The following is a 21,894-nucleotide window of genomic DNA, read 5'->3' as shown; positions in this document are numbered from 1 at the left end:
GGTTAGTTAACACAGTGTCCAAAGAGGGGCCAGAAGTATACAGAATGGTATCCTCTACGTAGAGGTGGATCAGAGAATCACCAGCAGCAAGAGCGACATCATTGATGTATACAGAGAAAAGAGTCGGCCCGAGAATTGAACCCTGTGGCACCCCCATAGAGACTGCCAGAGGTCCGGACAACAGGCCCTCCAATTTGGGATTCGAATTGTATTTTGCAGCTCTTTCAGAACATCAGCTATCTGAATTTGGGTGAAGGAGAAATGGTGGGGGCTTTGGCGGGTTGCTGTGGAGGGTGCCAGGCAGTTGACCGGGGTAGGGGTAGCCAGGTGGAAAGCATGGCCAGCCGTAGAGAAATGCTTATTGAAATTCTCAATTATAGTGGATTTATCGGTGGTAACAGTGTTTCGTAGCCTCAGAGCAGTGGGCAGCTGGGAGGAGGTGCTCTTATTCTCCATGGATTTTACAGTGTCCCAGAACTTTTTTGAGTTTGTACTGCAGGATGCAAATTTCTGTTTGAAAAAGCTAGCCTTAGCTTTCCTAATTGCCTGTGTATATTTGTTCCTAACTTCCCTGAAAAGTTGCATATCACGGGGGCTATTCGATGCTAATGCATAATGCCACTGGATGTTTTTGTGCTGGTCAAGGGCAGACAGGTCTGGAGTTAATCAAGGACTATATCTATTCCTAGTTGAATTTTTTTGGAATGGGGCATGCTTATTTAAGATGGTGAGGAAGGCACTTTTAAAGAATAACCAGGCATCCTCTACTGATGGGATGAGGTCAATGTCATTCCAGGATACCCCGGCCAGGTCGATTAGAAAGGCCTGCTCACAGAAGTGTTTTAGGGAGCGTTTGACAGTGATGAGGGGTGGTCGTTTGGTCGTTTTATGACAGTGATGAGGGGTGGTCGTTTTATAACCTATATTAAACTAGGCAAGTCAGTTAAGAACAAATTCTTATTTACAATGACAGTCTAACCCAGCCAAACCCTAACCCAGACGACGCTGGGCCAATTGTGCGGCGCCCTATGGGACTCCCAATCACGGCCGGTTGTGATACAGCCTGGAATCAAACCAGGGTCTGTAGTGACGCCTTTAGTACTGAGATGCAATGCCTTAGACCGCTGCGCCACTCGGGAGAGACTCCATATCAAAAAACAAAAGAACAGATAGATACTTCACTTTTTCACCATTCACCACAAAATTCATCCAACAAGCTTCAATCACTCCAGGAATATTTTTCATCTCTTCAAAATTGACTTCCCACGAGACGTCAGATATAACCCCCTTGGCGGGTAGCCTGACACACACGACACTTCAAACTTGTCAAATCGGTTAAGACACAATGCACGTTCCTTCTGATCCGCAGAAGCACAAAAAATCAAAACAAGCCCACCTCTTGTGATCCTCACAGCCTTCACTTTACCCAGCACTCTCTCCACCAGTTTGGATAACTCAAATGGTTTCTTTAAGATTGGTACTCTGCTCAGCTGCTCATCATTAAGAAACCGTACTCGATAAGAAGGACCATTCTCATCACTGTACACTACTTTGCTTCGTTTTCCATTCTTTTGGATAATACTCCAATTCTCCTTGATTCTACAGCCATTGTATTCAGAATCCACTTCATCATCCGATTCCGCCATCTTTCCATCGGCTCTAGGGTTTATGATCGACAGTAATGTTATGCTGTCCCGCTCATGGTGTATGTAGCACTTCTAGTCACCTGTCCCCAGGTAACTGACTGCCAAGGCCTTTTGAAATCATTTAATGTTGGATCATTGATTTACACTTCCAAATTTGAAATCATTGACGTCACGTCACATGTGAGTCTTAGGCCGATTCCTCTCGTCTGAATTGAACTAGCAAGCCAATCGCTCTGGGATGGATTATTCTGCCTTGCAGATGAAGTTTGTGCGTCACTTCCTTATTGTATTTCACAAAATTTCAGCGCGGTATGATTTCGTTTCATGTGGAAAAGAAAGGCTAGAACCAGCCCGTGTATATTTCGTAAAGTTCTGTTGTAGCTGAAGTAATTATATCTGCTGTTAATTTCAAAATGAGTGAAGACCCTGACTCTCCTCCCGAAAGGGAAATGAAGGTAGGCAAACTATTGTAGCTACGTAGCTAGCAAGTTAACTAGCTTGTAGCATTAGCTTGCTAGCTAGCGTATTTGCGCAGCAGGTAGTTTGTCTGCCTGTCAACCAGCTAGTGTTTATGCTAGTTAGTTAGTTAGTTAGTTCGCTAGATAGCGATCTGGGGATAACCTTCCAACTGAAGTACGTTATTGTCTGTTTCTTACTGCCCAATTCCCATAATGTTACTAGCTAGTAGCTATCCTATATTTTAGTCAAAGATGGCTAGCTAAGCCAGACTCAACTAGCTAACAACAAAGTCATGAACATCAAACAACTAAATTATGTATGGATTAACAGTGTATAGCTAGCTAGCTGTATACATTTGGGTGTCTAACACTGACTTTCTTCAACAGTAACTAGCTATGTCATCTAATTAGCTACCTACAAGCTAGCTAGTTAGTTACATCCATTTACGAATGCTGTTGTGCTCTACGTAAATGAATCTTGTTTTTGCTATTAGTAACATTTATTCTAGTAGGCATTCATTCAGCTGCTAGCTATCCCAACGTCATTTATTTCCAAATCCACCTCGTCCTGTCAACAATATATTGTTGTTAACATAGTCAAAATGGGCTTTACAGATCTTAACCCTTGTTGTCTTAAGGGTAAAAAATGACCGCCACTATGTTTAACAGCAGAGAAAACCCCCTAAATTATATTTTTTTCAACTTTTCCTAGAGTGACCCCGACATTAGAAAAAGTGAAACGTCGCCTTTGTTCATATTTCCATGAAAGCTGTACACCACCAGGGTAGGGCTGGGCGATATGGCCAAAAATATTATATCACGGTATTAAAAAAAAAAAAGAATGGTATGACGGTATTTTTAGTTTTTGAATAATACAAGTTGTACATTTGCTTTATGAGTAGTGAGTGATCCTAGTGTGGCAACACATACATTCTAAGTGATTTCAATGAGTCTTTCTCCATTCTGATTGTTTTATACTGTTCAATTCAACTTCAACCAAAACAAATTTCAGCATTTCTGCATTTCCTGCACTCTATTGCAGTGATGGAAAAAGTACCCAATTGTCATACTTGAGTAATTTTCTATTAACATATCTTTACTTTTACTCAAGTAAAAGTGAAAGTCACCCAGTGAAATACTACTTGAGTAAAAGTTGAAAAGTATTTGGTTTTAAATATACTTAAGTATCAAAAGTAAATGTAATTGATAAAATGTACTTAAGTATCAGAAGTAAAAGTTTAAATAATTTCAAATTCCTTATTCAGCAATATATATGTTCACCCCCCTTTTTTCTCCACAATTTCGTGGTATCCAATTGGTTGTAGTTACAGTCTTGTCTCATCGCTGCAACTCCCGTACGGACTCGGGAGAGGCGAAGGTCGAGAGCCATGCGTCCTCCGAAACACAACCCAACCTAGCTGCACTGCTTCTTGACACAATGCACATCCAACCCGGAAGCCAGTCGCACCCATGTGTCAGAGGAAACACACGTACACCTGGCGACCTGGTCAGCGTGCACTGCGCCCGGCCCGCCACAGGAGTCGCGAGTGCGCGATGAGACAAGGATATCCCTGCCGGCCAAACCCTCCCTAACCCGGATGACGCCTGGCCAATTGTGCGTCGCCCTATAGGCCTCCCGGTCGCGGCCGGCTGCGACAGAGCCTGGGCTCGAACCCAGAATCTCTGGTGGCACAGCCTTAGACCACTGCGCCACCCAGGAGGCTGGCACCATTGTCTTGTTTTTTTTTATTTACGGATAGCCAGGGGCACACTTCAGCACTCAGACATAATTTATAAATGAAGCATTTGTGTTTAGTGAGTCTTCCAGATCAGAGGCAGTAGATGACCAGGGATGTTCTCTTGACAAGTGTGTGAATTGGACCATTTTCCTGTCCTGCTAAGCATTCAAAATGTAACGAGTACTATTAGGTGTCAGTAAAAATGTATGTAGTAAAAGGTACAGTATTTTCTTTGGAATGTAGTAAAGTACAGATACCAACATCAACAAATTAAGTAGTACTTGAAAGTATTTTTACTTAAGCATTGTTTACTAATGGGGAATGCTGTCAGAGGCTATAAAGGTGCTTCTGATGACGGTCCCCCCAGTTCTCTCTTTGCTGAAGCAATGAGTGCACAATTCAGTGCCCAACAAGTCGTAGATCTGATTTTTTCAGATGTCCAGGAGGAACAAGAGAACAATGATTTAGAAGAGCAGGTGGTATCTGAAGAAGAAGATGGGGAAGAATACAACCCAGAGCACGATGCATCATCTTCAGATGAAGAAATCCCCCAAGCTGAAAGAGGGACGTTTCTGTCAAAGAAAAGCAGAATAACATGGTCCTTGTCACCATATGACAACCAGGGCAGGATGGCAGCACAAAATGTCATAAGGATGACCCCAGGGCCCACAAGACATGTAGTTGCCTATGCCCAGGACATCACCTCTACATGTTCATCACACAAGCCATCGAAAAAATCATCCTGGAGATTACAAATTTGGAGGGTTTCCGTAAATATGGAGACAACTGGAAAAGGATGGATGAGATTGACCTGCTTGCCTACATAGGGCTGCTAGTCTTAGCGGGTGTGTATACGTCCCGAGGCGAGGCTACATGTAGTCTCTGGAATGCAGAGTGGAAGGGCGATTTTTCGTGCCACAATGCCACTGAAAGTCTCACACTTTCTCAAGAGTGCTGCGATTTGATAACCGTGAGTCAAGACCTGCAAGACGTGTGAGACAAACTGGCGGCCAAAAGAGAGGTCTGGGAGAAGTGGGTGGAGCGTCTGCCATACCTCTACAACCCTGGGCCTGAAGTAACAGTGGATGAGCAACTGGTTCCATTCAGAGGTACATTTTTATTTTCATAATCTGTAATGCAAGTAATTTTCACAGTTCATTTTATTATGTATTGCTGTAATATCATTGATTTATGTGATTGTTTTTTGTGACATTGATACTAATTACTGATAGTAATCTCTTTTGTCAAAAGGTCACTGTCCTTTCTGGCAGTATATGCACAGCATGCAAGCAAAGTATCACATCAAGATATGGGTGGCCTGTGACGCACAATCCATCTACGCTTGGAAGATGCAAGTCTACACAGGGAAGCTGACCAGTGGAGGCTTGGAGAAGAACCAGGGGATGCGGGTTGTGCTTGATGTGACCGATGGACTGAGGGGTCACATTGTCACGTGTGACAATTTCTTCAACTCTTATGAACTCAGCCAGCAGCTCCTGAAGAGGAAGATCACCATGGTTGGCACAGTTAGAAAGAACAAGCCTGAGCTCCCCCCTACACTCCTCGCAACAAGGGGGAGAGAGGCCATCTCATCAAAGTTTGCCTTCACCCCACCACCACTCTAGTTTCTTACCTCCCAAAGAGGAACAGGAATGTGGTCCTCCTGAGCACACTGCACAAAATGGCTGAGATCAGTGATCGTGAAGACAGGAAGCCAGCCATCATCCTGGACTACAACCACAACAAAGGAGAATGGACAACATGGACAGGTGATTGAACTTACAGCTGCAGCAGAATAACTGCCCGCTGGCCCCTGGTCATCTTCCATAACAGCATTGATGTGTCCTCATACAATGCCTTTGTATTATGGAGCAAGATCAACCCTACCTGAATGCCTGATAAGCGGAACAAGAGGAGGGTGTTCCTGGAGCAGCTGGGAAAGGCACTTGTAACCCCATACATTCAAAGAAGGGAGCACCTCCTCCGCACAGCAGCCTCTGCAGCACTTGTGAAAGCTCTTCAGGGGACTGAATCTTGTCCTGATCCACCTGAGGCTGGGGCAGGCAAGAGGATGAGATGCCAATTCTGCCCCCCAAAGAAGGACTGTAAAATAAATACTATGTGCTGCACATGTGAGAAATACATCAGCAAAGTCCATGCATACACACTCGCATACTGTCCTATATGTGCTAATTAGTTGATTGTTTTGTGTCTATCTTATTTATTGTTGTTGTTTATGCACTTTGGCTGGGGGCAATGGTTAAAAAATGGGAGAAGACTATTATTTTGTAGTTGAAGTCTTCATTGTACAGTATATAAGAATATATTACTGTTTTGCCCAAGACTGTTATTGTTTCCCTTCAATAAAATCCATTCAAAACTACTTTCTGCACATTTCTGCTACTTTCTTAGGCCATAGTAGTGCTATTTCTTGCTTAAATGTAGGTTTACACCTATGCAGTACCTTTAGCAATAATAATAATATTCTACTTTAGTAAAGAAAAAATTATGACAGGTGTATTGTAATAAAATCGAGTGGTGTCCACTGATTTAAATGCAGTCTTTCTGCATTGTGAAGAGAGAGAACCCAGATATTCACAAAGTTTGTGATGAATGACAGGTTGTTTCTTCATGCAAAATAGATTTGGGGTTTAAAATTCAGTTAAGCTGCTTTTATTTTAGGGGTTTAGTGAAGGCGGGTAATTTTTTTACCCTTAGGACAAGGGGAGTATACAGAATGTTTAGATTACACAAGGGTTAAACGAGTAGCCTACATGAGACTAAATTCAGTGCCATCACAGTCATGACGTATTCTATTATTTTATGCAGGATTTTCAGTTCCGGCAAATGAAGAAAACCCGTGTCTTTGATTCACCTGATGACCTGCCGAAGGATAGATCAAGTCTGCTCGCCATCTCCAACAAATTTGGACTGACATTTGTCGGACTAGACCGAAAGATCAAGGTGTACCTCACGGGGGACATCCTAGCTTCAGACAAAGTTGATGGAAACTCCAATGAAATAGGTAAGATTTTCTGTACATTGGTCATTCTGTCTGGTACGGTTTTCCTAAGCAATGACAGTTATGGTGTGCCTTGGCCAATGTAACTTGACTTTACCTTTTTCTCTCAATCTTACTCCTCTTTCTCAGTTGAGGGGATAGCAGCCTTAGCTGATGTTCATGTGGAGTTGCCTGTGCACAACCTGGGACTCAGCAGTGATGAGCTCACCCTGTCAGTCAGTGGCATGTCCGAAGCATCAGGCCTGTCACTGGCCTTCTACGACGTCCGCACCTTCATCAACAAGGTGATTAACTCTCATAACAACCCCCCACTGCTAATGGAGTGGTACGGTTTCGTCATGGTGAAACAGAGTTCAGAGCCCATGCTTTGATATCAATTGAAAGCACACCAAGACTAGTCACCCCAACTTCTTCAGTTCCATATTTTTCCCACACACCTAATCCCCTCACTTCCATGGCTGCCCCCTCTCTCCAGGCCCGACCGCAGAAGTTGCCATTTGCGACTCTGCAACCGAGAGCCGGCCTGGGCATTATTGTGCAGGACCTCAAATGGAACCCGGTGCAGGTGTCCATGCTGGCCACCTGTCTGTCTGACGGCAGCATGATGGTGCTGGAGGTCACAGACAGCGTCGCAGTGCAGGCCCAGCTACCTGCCACAGAGGGCATCACCTGTGGTAAGTGTGACAGTGTGTAATCACTTTGAGGAATACATTTTTCATGTAATTGGAATTTTATACAATTTGTTTTCGCTTTCTGTCATCTTCTCCCTTAATACAGTATGCTGGAGTCCCAAAGGAAAGCAAGTAGCCGCAGGAAAAATGAATGCAACAGTCAGTCAGTATACCCCAGTAAGTCTGTACCAACAACTCTCAGTATAATACATTAACAACGTTAGACACACTTATTATTCCTGTGAAGTGTGGTGTGTATGATGTATTTTGCTCACAGGAGGTTGGTGGCACCTTAATTGGGGAGGACAGGCTCAGGGCAATGACTGGAGCTGAATTAGTGGAATGGTATTAAATACATCAAACGCATGGTTTCCAGGTGTTTGATGCCATTCCATTTGCTCCGTCCCGGCGATTTCTAATGATTATGCCCTGGTCTGACTCTGACTCTGCTCTCCTGAACAGGGGCTTCAGGAGAAGAAAGTGATCCCCTGCCCAAGCTTCTACAGCTCTGACAACCCTGTCAAAGGTAAACTAGACACAGATCAGGCTGGCCTGAAGCAATAAACCTGAAATTGAACATTTTAGTGCCTTAATTTTCCTGCCTGATAACGTTAATCTCAATTATATGTTTTCTTTGTGTTGTCCTTTCTCTGTCAGTGCTGGATGTCCAGTGGCTGAGTACGTTTGTGTTTGCTGTGGCATATGCAGCAGCCGACGGCTGTCCGGAAACACCTCCTGAACTGGTGGTGATCTCCCTCCCTGTGAGTAGTACCAATGGTCTGTCATGCATCTGAATGATGATGAGATCATTTTGCAGTGTTCATTTTTCATTGTTCTAATACTAATAGGGTTATTTCACTCCGTGACTGAAATGTTTTCTCTCCTAAATGATAGTTTATGGGTTTGCCTTTTTCATTATTACTGAAACCATTTTGACAATTAACATGTTGATATGTCAGACAAAGACAGAGAAGAGGGAGGAGAGGTACCTGAACTTCAACGACCCGGTGTACGGCACCTGCACAGAGAGACAGCATCACTACTTCCTCAGCCACATAGAGGACTGGTGAGACGCTCCTCACTCTGTATTCTGCCCTGCCTGTCTGCAGATATTTTTTTCTTTTCTTGTTTGTAGAAAGTGGCTTTTGTATGCAAACTCAGTTCCGTTTCCCTCTGGCTCTCAACTTCAATGTTCGAGGAACAGCTGTGAGGTTGGTGAATCACTTATGCTCATTGTTATTTTTTCTTCTTTCAGGGATGTTGTTCTTGCCGCATCAGCAGCCTCCATTGAAGTCAGTGTCATCGCCAAGCAAGAAGATAAGGTAATATTTGTCAATCAGCATTGGCTTGATTCTCACTCTGGGCCTTAGAAACTTTAGCAGTTCAAGGTTGATCTGGATTGCTCAACTTCAGATATCTTTGTGCAGAACATAGTCTCATCCATTGGACAAAAAGACATCACCTCAGCATCTTCTGATAAATGATTATGGAGTAGTAAAGCCCTAATCAAAGGCCAACTGATATTGATCAATTGAGCCCCTGAGTGTCTATGTTGTCATGTAACCTCTTTGTGCAATGTGCGTTTTTGTGTTGTTCAGACCAACTGGGAGCTGTGGCTGCTGGAGGACGCCAGCAGGGGAGAGCTGCCTGTCTCTCAGAATAACGACGACACGCTGCCTCTGGGGCTGGCCATCGACTACACCAGCCAGCAGGAGATCCACATCAGTGAGTGGTTGCTGCTCTCTCCCCTTCCAGCTTTCCAGATTCTTCTGACCCCATTCCAAACTGGTCACTTTCTCCTTGATGGATTTGTAATTCTCCCCTTGCTGAATGAAAGGACTTTGCCATGTCGTTACCAGTTCATTCAGATCTACGAGTGTGAAGTAGGCAGGAAGGGTCAAGCAAAAGAAGCTGGTGAACCATTTGGAATCAGCTGATATGTTTGTCAACAATGTAGAGCTGACCCCATTTCGTCAACTGGTCGATTGTTTGGTCGATAGGCTGATGGTCGACCAAGATTTTTTTACTCGAGCAGTAGCAACAAAAAATAACATGATGTGCAAGACACCTGTCTGAGTGGACTGATCCAATGTGGAGGTCTTGGGGATGGCCCAGTCCATCAGTCTAAGACGTGCTACTGAAATTGTATATTGTTATATTATGTAAGAACAATGGTGCAACACAAATACAAATAATATTATTTAAGAACAGATGTGCTTTCTCCTGCGTTGGATAGTGGTCGCTGTCTGCGGTTCTGAAACACAGGTGTGCTGTTGAATTGGCACCTTTTCCTAGACCATGTTGCAGTGTGCATAATAGCACATTTAACCAGCATATTGGTGTTGAGAACAATGCGGCGGAGGCAACAGCAGAGTTAGGAGATGAGAAAACAGCCCTTGTCTTAATTGTCGTAAGAAAAGTGAGGAGAGAGGAAACACCAACTTTTAATTAGGTCTATAATGAATCGCCTTAACTGTTAAATGTGCCTGGATTTATATCATCGTCATCCATATTCACTACCGTTCATATATCATCATCCATATACACTACCGTTCATATATCATCATCCATATACACTACCGTTCATATATCATCATCCATATACACTACCGTTCATATATCATCATCCATATACACTACCGGTCATATATCATCATCCATATACACTACCGGTCATATATCATCATCCATATACACTACCGTTCACACATCGTCATCCGTATACACTACCGTTCACACATCGTCATCCGTATACACTACCGTTCACACATCGTTATCCGTATACACTACCGTTCACACATCGTCATCCGTATACACTACCGTTCACACACCGTCATCCGTATACACTACCGTTCACACACCGTCATCCGTATACACTACCGTTCACACACCGTCATCCGTATACACTACCGTTCACACACCGTCATCCGTATACACTACCGTTCACACACCGTCATCCGTATACACTACCGTTCACACACCGTCATCCGTATACACTACCGTTCACACACCGTCATCCGTATGCACTACCGTTCACACACCGTCATCCGTATGCACTACCGTTCACACACCGTCATCCGTATGCACTACCGTTCACACACCGTCATCCGTATGCACTACCGTTCACACACCGTCATCCGTATGCACTACCGTTCACACACCGGCATCCGTATGCACTACCGTTCACACACCGGCATCCGTATGCACTACCGTTCACACACCGGCATCCGTATACACTACCGTGTCATGTGCCTTTTATTGAGGAGTGGCTTCCGTCTGGCCACTCTACCATAAAGGCCTGATTGGTGCAATGCTGCAGTGATGGTTGTCCTTCTGGACGGTTCTCCCATCTCCACAGAGGAACTTTGGAGCTCTGTCAGTGACCATCGGGTTCTTGGTCACTTCCCTGACCAAGGCCCTTCTCCCCCGATTGTTCAGTTTGGCCGGGTGGCTAGCTCTAGGAAGAGTCTTCCATTTTAAGAATAATGGAGGCCACTGTGTTCTTGGGGACCTTCAATGTTGGAGACATTTTTTGGTACCCTTCCCCAGATCTGTACCTCGACACAATCCTGTCTCGGAGCTCTACGGACAATTCCCTCGACCTCATGGCTTGGTTTTTGCTCTGACGTGCAAAAAGGGGGACCTTATAGACAGGTGTGTGCCTTTCCAAATCATGTCCAGTCAATTGAATTTACCACAGGTGGACTCCAATCAAGTTAACATCTCAAGGATGATCAAAGGAAACAGGACGCACCTGAGCTCAATTTCGAGTCTCATAGCAAAGGGTCTGAATACTTATGAAAATAAGTTATTTCTGTTTTTATTTTTTATAAATTTCATTTCTAAAAACCTGTTTACGCTTTGTCATTATGGGGTATTGTGTGTAGATTGAGAATCTTTTTTTTAAATCAATTTTAGAATAAGGCCGTAACGTAACAAAATGTGGAAAAAGTCAAGGTGTCTGAATGCTTTCTGAATGCACTTGATTTTATTAAAACACATAGGGTTTGTCTATATATGGAAAAATACACATTTAAACATTTCTACCAATCGATTGGTCGAAAGAAAACACTACTCTCGTCTGTAAAGTTTTTTTAATGCACTGCAATGTTCCGCTCCTCAGTGTCAGTCAGTAGCATTTGGTATGCGACACTGGTTGGCACGTTCTTTTTGGCAACTGTCAGATGAATAGTGATATGCTACTGTCTCAGTATCTACTGGTATCTACAGTCAGTCAAACAGTCACGTAGTACCGCTGATGTTCCTGTCTGGGCTCCCCGCTTAAAAGACTCCACTAGCAAACCAAACTATCAATTTGAGCAGCATTTTTAAATGATTGTATTCTGATCAAATCCTGTCTCGAGAGACCTAGGCTGTATTGGATAGAAAGAGAGAGGGGGAGGCCCACGTTCATTACAATGACTCGGACGAATGAGAGAACATCAACAGAACCAGACAAGCATGTCTGAGAATGCTGATGAGGTTTACCCTGAGCTTTCCAAACTGTTGTTCTCTCTCTGGAGAGCAGTCTCAGGCAAGCAGACTCATTATTTGTCTCATCACACTGGCTTTAGTGCTGGTTTTTCCTCCAAGTGCTCGGGGCTTTATTTCTTACTAAGAACTCAAGGTCTCTTACGTCACACAGCAATATAGCAATTCTTATGCTCTGTACTTGTCTCGGCTTTTGTTAATGTCCTGGGGAGCTGTGTGTGGGCGTGCATCTTCCATGAGCTTAAGTGTGTGTGTGTATCTGTCTGGCTGGGTGTTTGCGTTGTTGTTTCAGTTAAAGTGTGTGTATGCCTGTGTGTGTGTCTCTCTGGCTACCAATAGTTAGACCTAGTTAGTTATACTGTACTTGATGTCACTTTTCCCCGCTATGTCACTACAGCCGATGAGAAGACTTTGCCCCCGGCGCCCACTCTGCTGCTGCTGTCTACAGACGGAGTTCTGTGCCCCTTTTCACTGCTCAACTTCAACCCTGGGGTCAAGCAACTGGTCGCTGCCCCCACCAGCCTGGCCCTGGACGGAGAGAGACTGCCCCCTGCAGGTCTGGAGGACCTCTTCAGCTTTTTCATATTTACAAATCGTGTATTTTTTTTCTATCTCACTGAATACATTTGTCTTATGATACTTGCAATACCTATACTACTATCATACTGTAAAGTATTTATAATAGTGTTGTGATAGGATCCACTAAAAGCAGCTCTCCTCTCTGCATTGCAGGATCTGCAGCTCCCCTGCCCCCTTATCCAACCTCCTCTCTCCCATCAGCCCCGGCGGCATTCCCTCCGCTCCGCCTCCCCTTGGCCACCACACCAAACCCTCCTCCCCCTGCCTCCTCCCCTGCCTCTGTTTCACTGTTCACCGCAGCCCCAGCTCCAGCCTCCTCATCCGGCTTCTCGTTCTCCATGCCCCCCTCCTCTTCCACTGCTCCCCCCGCCTTCTTTCTGGGGGGCTCTACTGCCTTCAGCGCGAGCCCAGCCTTGGCCACCTCTGGTAGCTTCTCCTTCTCCTCCAAGCCCCTGACAGAGACCCCAGCCGCAGCTTCGGCCTTCTCCGTCAGTGCCCCCAAACTTCCAGTGATGGAAATGGCTCCAGTTCCGGCCCCCACTCCAAAGCCCACCCCCCAGCGCCTGGCCACCGTCTCCCCCATCACGGTGCTCCGAGGCACCCCCGAGCCAACCACTCCTGCTGTGAAGATGAACCTCAATGACAGGTGAGAGGTTGATATACATACCTGAATAACTTTGACTGTTTACATTTCACTTAGATCAGTTATGGGCAACTCACGGCCCCCCTTTTGTAGGCCTGCGGACCAATTTCAATTAAAAACGACTCCGTTAGGGTCTCAACTTACTGTTGAGAGTTCGAGTAATAGAATACACAAGGTGCAGTTTTGAAATTCGTTTGTGCATCAGCAGTGACTTAATTAGCCCATGTCAGCAAAAAAAATTAAATTACATATTTAAAAAAAAAAAATATATATATATTGTTAAGTTAGTCTAGCGGCCCACTATCTAAAACTTGTAGTAAGCATGGATGAATTACCGACTGGGGTAGGGCCCATTGATCATCAGTTATCATTTTAAAAAGTGCAAACATTTGCCTCCACCCTATGGCAAAATGTGTAGAATTGCATGAAATTAGTTATCAAATTGCTAAACCTTCTCTCCGCCCCATCGCAAAAAATCTTAAAAATATACATTTTTTTCCTCTTTGATGTCATGAGGAGTGTCACTGAAATGTTTTGTTCGCTAGGTGGTGGGGGGGCTGTATTTGATATTTTTTTAGGATCCACATTAGCTGTTGCAAAAGGAGCAGCTACTCTTCCTGGGGTCCATACAAAACATGAAACATGACATAATACAATACATTAGTACACAAGTGCAGCTCAAGGACAGAACTACATAAAAAAAGTATAAAGGCACACACAGCCTACATATCACTACATACACAAACTATCTAGGTCAAATAGGGGATAGGCGTTGTGAGGTGTTGCTTTATCTGTTTTTGAAACAAGGTTTGCTGTTTATTTGAGCAGTATGAGATGGAATGGTGTTCCGTGCAATAATGACTCTCTATAATATGTACGTTTTCTTGAATTTGTTCTGGATTTGGGGACTGTGAAAAGACCCCTGGTGGCATGTCTGGTGGGGTAAGTGTGTGTGTCAGAGCTGTTTGTAAGTAGACTATACAAACAATTTGGGATTTTCAACACATTTAATGTTTCTTATTAAAAGAAGTGTTGCAGTCAGTCTTTCCTCAACTCTTAGCCAAGATAGACTGGCATGCATAGTATTTATATCAGCCCTCTGATTACAATGAAGAGCAAGACGTGCCACTCTGTTCTGGGCCAGCTGGAGCTTAACTACGCCTTTCCTTGCAGCATTTGACGACATGACTGGACAATAATCAAGAAAAGACAAAACTAGAGTCTGCAGAACTTGCTTTTTGAAGTATGGTGTCAACAAAGCAGAGCATCTCTTTTTATTACGGACAGACCTCTCCCCATTTTTACAACCATTGAATCTATATGTTTTGACCATGACAGTTTACAATCTAAGGTAATGGCAAGTCATTTAGTCTCAACTTGTTCAACAGCCATGCCATTCATTACCAGGTCTAGAACTTAGGGAATGATTTGTACCAAATACAATGCTCTTAGTTTTAGAGATGTTCATTACTGGCCACCCATTCCAAAACAGACTGCAGCACTTTAAGGGTTTCAATGACTTCATTAGCTGTGATTTCTGATGTGTATATGGTTGAACATCAGCATACATGGACACACATGTTGTTTTAATGCCAGTGGCAGGTCATTGGTAAAAATAGAAAAGAGTAGAGGGCCTAGAAAGCTGCCCTGCGGTACGCCACACTTTACATGTATGACATTAGAGAAGGTTCCATTAAAGAAAACCCTTATGAGTTATATTTTGTAGATTTCCATATCCTGGATTCAGAGCTGAGGTTGAAAAGCCATAACACAAGTTTTTTTCAACAACAAGTAATGGTCAATAATATCAAAGGCTGCACTGAAATCTAACAGTACAGCTCCCACAATCTTATTATCAATTTCTTTCAACAAATCATCTGCCATTTGTGTCAGTGTACATGTTGAGTGCCCTTCTTTATAAGCATGCTGAACATCTGTTCTTCATTTGTTTACAGAGAAATAGCATTGTATTTGGTCAAACACCATTTTTTCCAAGAGTTTGCTAAGAGCTGGCAGCAAACGTATAGGGCTGCTGTTAGAACCAGTAAAGGCCCCTTTACCACTTTTGTTTAGCGGAATTACTTTGGCTTCCCTCCAGGCCTGAGGCCGAAGACTTTCCTCTAGGCTCAGATTAAAGATATGACAGATAGGAGTGGATATAGAGTTGGCCACCATCCTCAGTAGCTTTCCATCTAAGTTGTCAATGCCATTAGGTTTGTCATTATTGATCGATATCAATAATTTTCGCACTTCCCACACTAACTTTACAAAATTCAAACTTGCAATGCTTGTTTTTTTTTATGCATACGATAGCTCACTGTTCGTTTGCCCACTTTGCCAGTGAAATAATCATTAAATTAATTGGCAACATCAAATGTTTTTTTGTACGGGCCTGATTCGATGAAAGATGGAGTTAAATTTGTCTTTCTGCCCATCATTTCATTTTAAGTACTCAAGCTTTATATCATTGATCTTGGCTTCATAATACAGTTTCTTCTTCTTTTTGTTGAGTTTAGTCACGTAATTTCTCAATTTGCAGTAAGTCACCCAGTCATATGTGCAGCCAGACTTATTATCTGCTCCTTTTGCCCCATCTCTTTCAATTCCTGATCAATCCATGGAGCCTTAAGCGTTCTAACAGTCAGTTTCTTAACAGGTGCATGTTTATCAATAATTGGAAGAAGCAATTTCATAAATTCATCAAGTGCAGTGTCTGGATGTGGGTACGCAGACCCATGATCCACTGCCAGCCCCTCATGATGAGTTCTGTGTTTTATGGCCCCTACCCCCATCAAAGTTGCCCATCCCTGACTTAGATGTTTGTTGGCTGGCTTAGCTAGATATGCTTATGTTTCTGTCCCTCAGATTCCTGGCAGTAGAAACCCCTGCTGCAGCTCCAGCCTCCCAGCCCTTCTCCTTCAACTCTACACCCAAAGCTGCCTTCTCTGAGCCTAGCAGCCATCCCGCTCCTCTGCCCATAGTTACCAAGTCTGCAGCCATGCCAGGTAAGGAGAATAATAAGCTTTGTTTATACAGCATAATTTATACAGATGTACAGTGCCTTCAGAAAGTATTCATACCCCTTGACTTATTCCACATTTTGTTACAGCCTGAATTCAAAATGGATTAAATATAAACATGTTTTCACCCAAAAACACACGATACCCCATAATGACAAAGTGAAAACATGTTTTTAGAAATGTTAGCAAATTTATTGAGAATAAATGTAATTTACATAAGTATTCACACCCCTGAGTCAATACTTTGTATGAGCACCTTTTGGCTGTGATTGCAACTTTGAGTTGTCTTGGGTATGTCTATCAGCTTTGCACATCAGGATTTGGGGAATTTCTCCCATTTTTTTCCCTTGCAGATTTCCTCAAGCTCTGTTAAGTTCAAGTTCAATAGGGAGCGGCAGTGAACAGCAATCTTCAATTCTTTCCGTAGATTTTCAATGGGATTCAAGTCCGGGCTTTGTCTGGGTCACTCAAGAACTTTCACATTCTTGTTCTGAAGCCATTCCAGTTTTGCTTCGGCTGTATGCTTGAGGTCATTGTCCAGTTGGAACGTAGATCTACGCCCCCGGTCATTTGCACTCTGAAGCAGGTTCTCATCAAGGATTTGGCTCCAGTCATTGTTCCCTCTATCCTTACCAGTCTCCCAGTGCATGCCGCTGAAAAGCATCCCATAGCACGATGCTGCCACCGCCATGATTCACGATAGGGATGGTGTTAGACAGGTGATGAGCTGTGACAGGTTTTCTCCAGAAATAGTGCTTTGCATTCAGACCGAAGAGTTAAGATAAAATCTCATCAGACCACAGAATCTTTGGCCTTATGCTCTGTCTTTCACATGCCTTTTTGCAAACTCCAGGCATGCTGTCATGTGGCTTTTTCTCAGGAGTGGCTTCTGTCCGGCCACTCTCCCATAAAGCCCAAAAGGGTGAAGTGCTGTAGAGACTTGTCCTTCTGGCAGGTTCTCCCATCTCTGCCAAGGATAGCTGTAGTTCTGTCCGAGTGGTCTTGGGTTTTTGGTCACCTCCCTGACCAAGGTCGTTCTTGCCTGGTTGCTCAGTTTGGTCGGATGGCCATCTCTAGGCAGAGTCTGGGTAGTTCCATATTTTCAATTTCCCAATGCTAAAGAACACTGTGCTCTTGGAAACTTTCAACACTCAAGAAATTGTTTCATATCCTTCCCCAGATATGCCTCATTGCAATTCTACCTTGATGATCTATGCATAATTCCCCCGACCTCATGGCTTGGTTTTTGCTCTGACATGCACTGTCAACTGTGGGACCTTATATAGACTGGTGTGTACCTTTCCAAATCATGTCCAGTTAATTGAATTGGCCACAGGTGGACTCCAATCAAGTTGTAGAAACATCTCAAGGCTGATCAAATGAAATTGCATGCACCTGTGCTCAATTTGGAGTGTGATACGGTTGAAGTCAGAATTTTACATACGCTTAGGTTGGAGTCATTAACTCGTTTTTCAACCACTCCACATATTTCTTGTTAACAAACTATAGTTTTGGCAAGTTGGTTAGGACATCTACTTTGTGCATGATACAAGTAATTTTTCCAACAATTTTTTAGACAGATTATTTCACTTATAATTCACTGTATCACAATTCCAGTGGGTCAGAAGTTTACATACACTAAGTTACTGTGCCTTTAACCTAGCGTCCCACCCACGGTTCACACTATTCAACAGCCAGTGAAAAATCAGAGCGCCAAATTTAAAACCACAAAATGTCATAATTCAAAGTTCTCAAACAAAGGACTATTTTTACACCATTTTAAAGGTACACGTCTCCTTAATGTAACCACATTGTCCAATTTCAAAAAGGCTTTATGGCGAAAGCATAAAGTTAGATTAGGTTAGGACAGTTCCAACACAAGAAAAAGCACACAGCCATTTTCTTAGCAAGGACAGGCGTCACAAAAACCAGAAAACCAGCTAAAATGATGCACTAACCTTTGACGATCTTCATCAGATGACACTCATAGAACATCATGTTACACAATACATGCATTTTTTGTTCGATAAAGTTCATATTTATATCCATAAACCCCATTTTACATTGGAGCGTGATGTTCAGAAAATATTTCGCCGCCAATACTGTCGGTGAATCAGCACAACAATTTACAAAAATACTCACCATAAACGTTGATAAAATATTAAACTGTTATTCAAAGAATTATAGATGAACATCTCCTTTATGCAAACGCTGTGACAGATTTCAAAAAAGCTTCACGAGGAAAGCACACTTTGCAATAATCTGAGTACTGTGCTCAGAAAAATACACTAGGCAATACAGATACCCTCCATTTTGGAGTCATCTAAAATCATAATAGCATTAGAAATATTCACTTACCTTTGATAATCTTCATCAGAAGGCATTTCCAGGAATACCAGGTCCACAATAAATGTTGCTTTGTTCGATAAAGTCCATAATTTATGTCCAAATAGCTCCTTGTTGTTAGCGCGTTCAGTTAGCTACTCCCAAGTGTAGGAAGCACGTGGAAAATGTCACGACGAAAAGTAAAAAAAGTTTGATTTACGTTCGTTCAAACATGTCAAACGTTGTATAGCATCAATCTTTAGGGCCTTTATCACTTAGAACTTCAATAATATTCCAACCGGACGATTCCAGTGTCTTGAAAAACGTTTTGGAACACAGCTAACTCTCATGTGAACGCGCGCCAATGAACGCCAGTACCTTCCTGAGTCAACAACTTCCAACTTCCTCTGTTCGCTCTCTGTTCATCATAGACACCTCAAACAACTTTCTAAAGACTGTTGACATCTAGTGGAAGCCTTAGAAAGTGCAAAAATGAACCCTAAGTCACTGTGTGTTCGATTGGCAATGACTTGAAAGGACTACAAGCACCAGAACTCTCACTTCCTGGTTAGATTTTTCTCAGGTTTTTGCCTGCCATATGAGTTCTGTTATACTCACAGACATCATTCAAACAGTTTTAGAAACTTCAGAGTGTTTTCTATCCAAATCTACTAATAATATGCATATTCTAGTTCCTGGGCCCGAGAAGTAGGCCGTTTTTAATTTGGGTACGTTTTTCATCCGGCCGTGAAAATACTGCCCCCTACCCTAGAGGTTAAACAGCTTGGAAAATTCCAGAAAATGTCATGGCTTCAGAAGCTTCTGATGGGCTAATTGACATCATTTGAGTCAATTGGAGGTTTACCTGTGGATGTATTTCAAGGCCTACCTTCAAACTCAGTGCCTCGTTGCTTGACATCATGGGAAAATCAAAAGAAATCAGCCAAGAATTATAGACCTCCAAGTTCATCCTTGGTAGCAATGTCCAAACTCCTGAAGGTACCACTTTCATCTGTACAAACAATAGTACGCAAGTATAAACACCATGGGACCACGCAGCCGTCATACTGCTCAGGAAGGAGACGTGTTCTGTCTCCTAGAGATGAACGTACTTTGGTGCGAAAAGAGAAAATCAATCCCAGAACAACAGCAAAGGACCTTGTGAAGACGATGGAGAAAATGGGTACAAAATTATATCCACAGTAAAATTAGTCCCATATCGACATAACCTGAAAGGCCGCTAAGCAAGGAAGAAGCCACTGCTCCAAAACTGCCATAAAAAAGCCAGACTACAGTTTGCAACTGCACATGGGGACAAAGATCGTACTTTTTGGAGAAATGTCCTCTGGTCTGATGAAACAAAAATAGAACTGTTTGGCCATAATGACCATCATTATGTTTGGAGGAAAAAGGGGGAGGCTTGCAAGCTGAAGAACACCCAACCATGAAGCACAGGGGTGGCGGCATCATATTGTGGGGGTGCTTTGCTGCAGGAGGGACTGGTGTACTTCACAAAATAGATGGCATCATGAGGCAGGAAACTTATGTGGATATATTGAAGCAGCATCTCAAGACATCAGTCAGGAAGTTAAAGCTTGGTCACAAATGGGTCTTCCAAATGGACAATGACCCCAAGCATACTTCCAAAGTTGTGCCAAAATGGCTTAAGGACAACAAAGTCAAGGTATTGGAGGGGCCATCACAAAGCCCTGACCTCAATCCTATAGAAAATGTGTAGGCAGAACTGAAAAAGCGTGTGTGAGCAAGGGGGCCTACAAATCTGACTCAGTTACACCAGCTTTGTCAGGAGGAATGGGCCAAAATGTACCCAGCTTACTGTGGGAAGCTTGTAGAAGGCTACAATTTAAAAGCAATGCTACCAAATACTAATTGAGTTTATGTAAACTTCTGACCCACTGGGAATGTGATGAAAGAAATAAAAGCTGAAAGAAATAATTCTCTCTACTATTATTCTGACATTTCACATTAGTAAAATACAGTGGTGATCCTAACTGACCTAAGACAGGGAATTTTTACTTACATTAAATGTCAGGAATTGTGAACCTGAGTGTAAATGTATTTGGGTAAGGTGTATTTAAACTTCCAACTTCAACTGTACATTTGCACCCCAAAAAATTGACATGTTTTCACTTTGACATTATGGGGTAGTGTGTGTGTGTGGTGGGTGAGATTAAATAAATACATTTTGATCTATTTTGAATTCAGGCTGTAACATAACATAATGTGGTGAAGGGTCAAGGGGTATGAACAATTTCTGAAGGCACTGTACTTATTTTTTCAACATTAGCATCTTTATTGTTTTGGTTTGTCATATTGTTGATATCCATTCTGTCTTTCTGTTTCAGGCCCAGTCCAAACCAGTACACCCCCCACGGTTGTACAGAAATCTGCCCTAGCCACCCAGACAAGTGCACCTACTCCACAGGTACTAAAACATCATCTGCCTATTCAAATAAATAAGATATTAGACCAACAATCAATTTGTTGTAGGACAGGTCATAATAGTAGAGACAAATGCAGTGTTTAGAGCAGTGGTTCTTAACCTGGGTTCGATCGAACCCCAGGGGTTCGGTGAGTCAGTCTCAGGGGTTCGGCGGAGGTCAAGACACACACCCGACTCATATGATTCGTGATGACACGCCCCGCTTGGCCACGACGAACAGAGAACGATAACTTCGCAAACTTTCCCCTGCTGGACGACTGTGTAAGTAAGATCGAAGATGTATCTGGAATCGGAGACATTTCTGTACCCGCGGAACTGAAGCAAGCAATTGCCACGCACTTAGATGAGCTTGCAAAGTCTCTCGACGGATACTTCCCTACAAGAGAGTCATATCCAGCATGGGTGAGACAGCCGTTCACGTTTAGTGTTGAGACAACAGATGTCAATGATGAATACCTCGATGAAATCATTGAAATTCAGCAGAGCCAGGTTCAACAGCAACTCTTCAGAACAACAACGCTCTCAACGTTTTGGTGTCAACAAATGGTAACGTACCCTGTTATTGCTAAGAAAGCTCTGGAGATTTTCATACCGTTTGTTACAACATATCTTTGCGAGCAATCCTTTTCGAGGATGCTGGACATAAAAACGAAGAAAAGGAACAGACTTTGTTGCGAAAATGACATGAGAGTGGCACTTGCCAAGGTGAAGCCGCGCATTTCTGAACTGGTCTCTGAAAGGCAACAGCAGAAGTCACACTGATTTGCAGTAAATATTCATTATTATGTTTTTGTTTTTGTGTGAAAATCATGTTTTAATGGTTTTGTTCTTTGAAC

At 43.0% G+C, this 21,894-nt stretch overlaps 1 protein-coding gene across 2 annotated transcripts in view; it reads left to right on the top strand.

Moving 5' to 3' along the window:
• Window positions 1-1,926: 1,926 nt before the first annotated feature.
• Window positions 1,927-21,894, top strand: part of nup214 (nucleoporin 214) — a 78,583-nt gene continuing 58,615 nt past the window's right edge. For both annotated transcript variants that reach the window (XM_029709342.1, XM_029709343.1), the window contains exons 1-14: window positions 1,927-2,101; window positions 6,673-6,868; window positions 6,995-7,149; window positions 7,341-7,539; window positions 7,643-7,713; window positions 7,999-8,062; window positions 8,194-8,297; window positions 8,496-8,602; window positions 8,792-8,858; window positions 9,135-9,261; window positions 12,425-12,583; window positions 12,760-13,252; window positions 16,115-16,254; window positions 20,961-21,040. In XM_029709342.1, the coding sequence (XP_029565202.1) occupies window positions 2,060-2,101; window positions 6,673-6,868; window positions 6,995-7,149; window positions 7,341-7,539; window positions 7,643-7,713; window positions 7,999-8,062; window positions 8,194-8,297; window positions 8,496-8,602; window positions 8,792-8,858; window positions 9,135-9,261; window positions 12,425-12,583; window positions 12,760-13,252; window positions 16,115-16,254; window positions 20,961-21,040 (2,004 nt within the window). In that variant the 5' untranslated portion in view covers window positions 1,927-2,059. The remainder of the gene's footprint in view (window positions 2,102-6,672; window positions 6,869-6,994; window positions 7,150-7,340; window positions 7,540-7,642; window positions 7,714-7,998; window positions 8,063-8,193; window positions 8,298-8,495; window positions 8,603-8,791; window positions 8,859-9,134; window positions 9,262-12,424; window positions 12,584-12,759; window positions 13,253-16,114; window positions 16,255-20,960; window positions 21,041-21,894) is intronic.

This window comes from Salmo trutta, chromosome 23 (assembly GCF_901001165.1).
Source record: "Salmo trutta chromosome 23, fSalTru1.1, whole genome shotgun sequence".
NCBI lineage: Eukaryota > Metazoa > Chordata > Actinopteri > Salmoniformes > Salmonidae > Salmo > Salmo trutta.
This window is presented reverse-complemented; position numbering and strand designations above follow the sequence as displayed.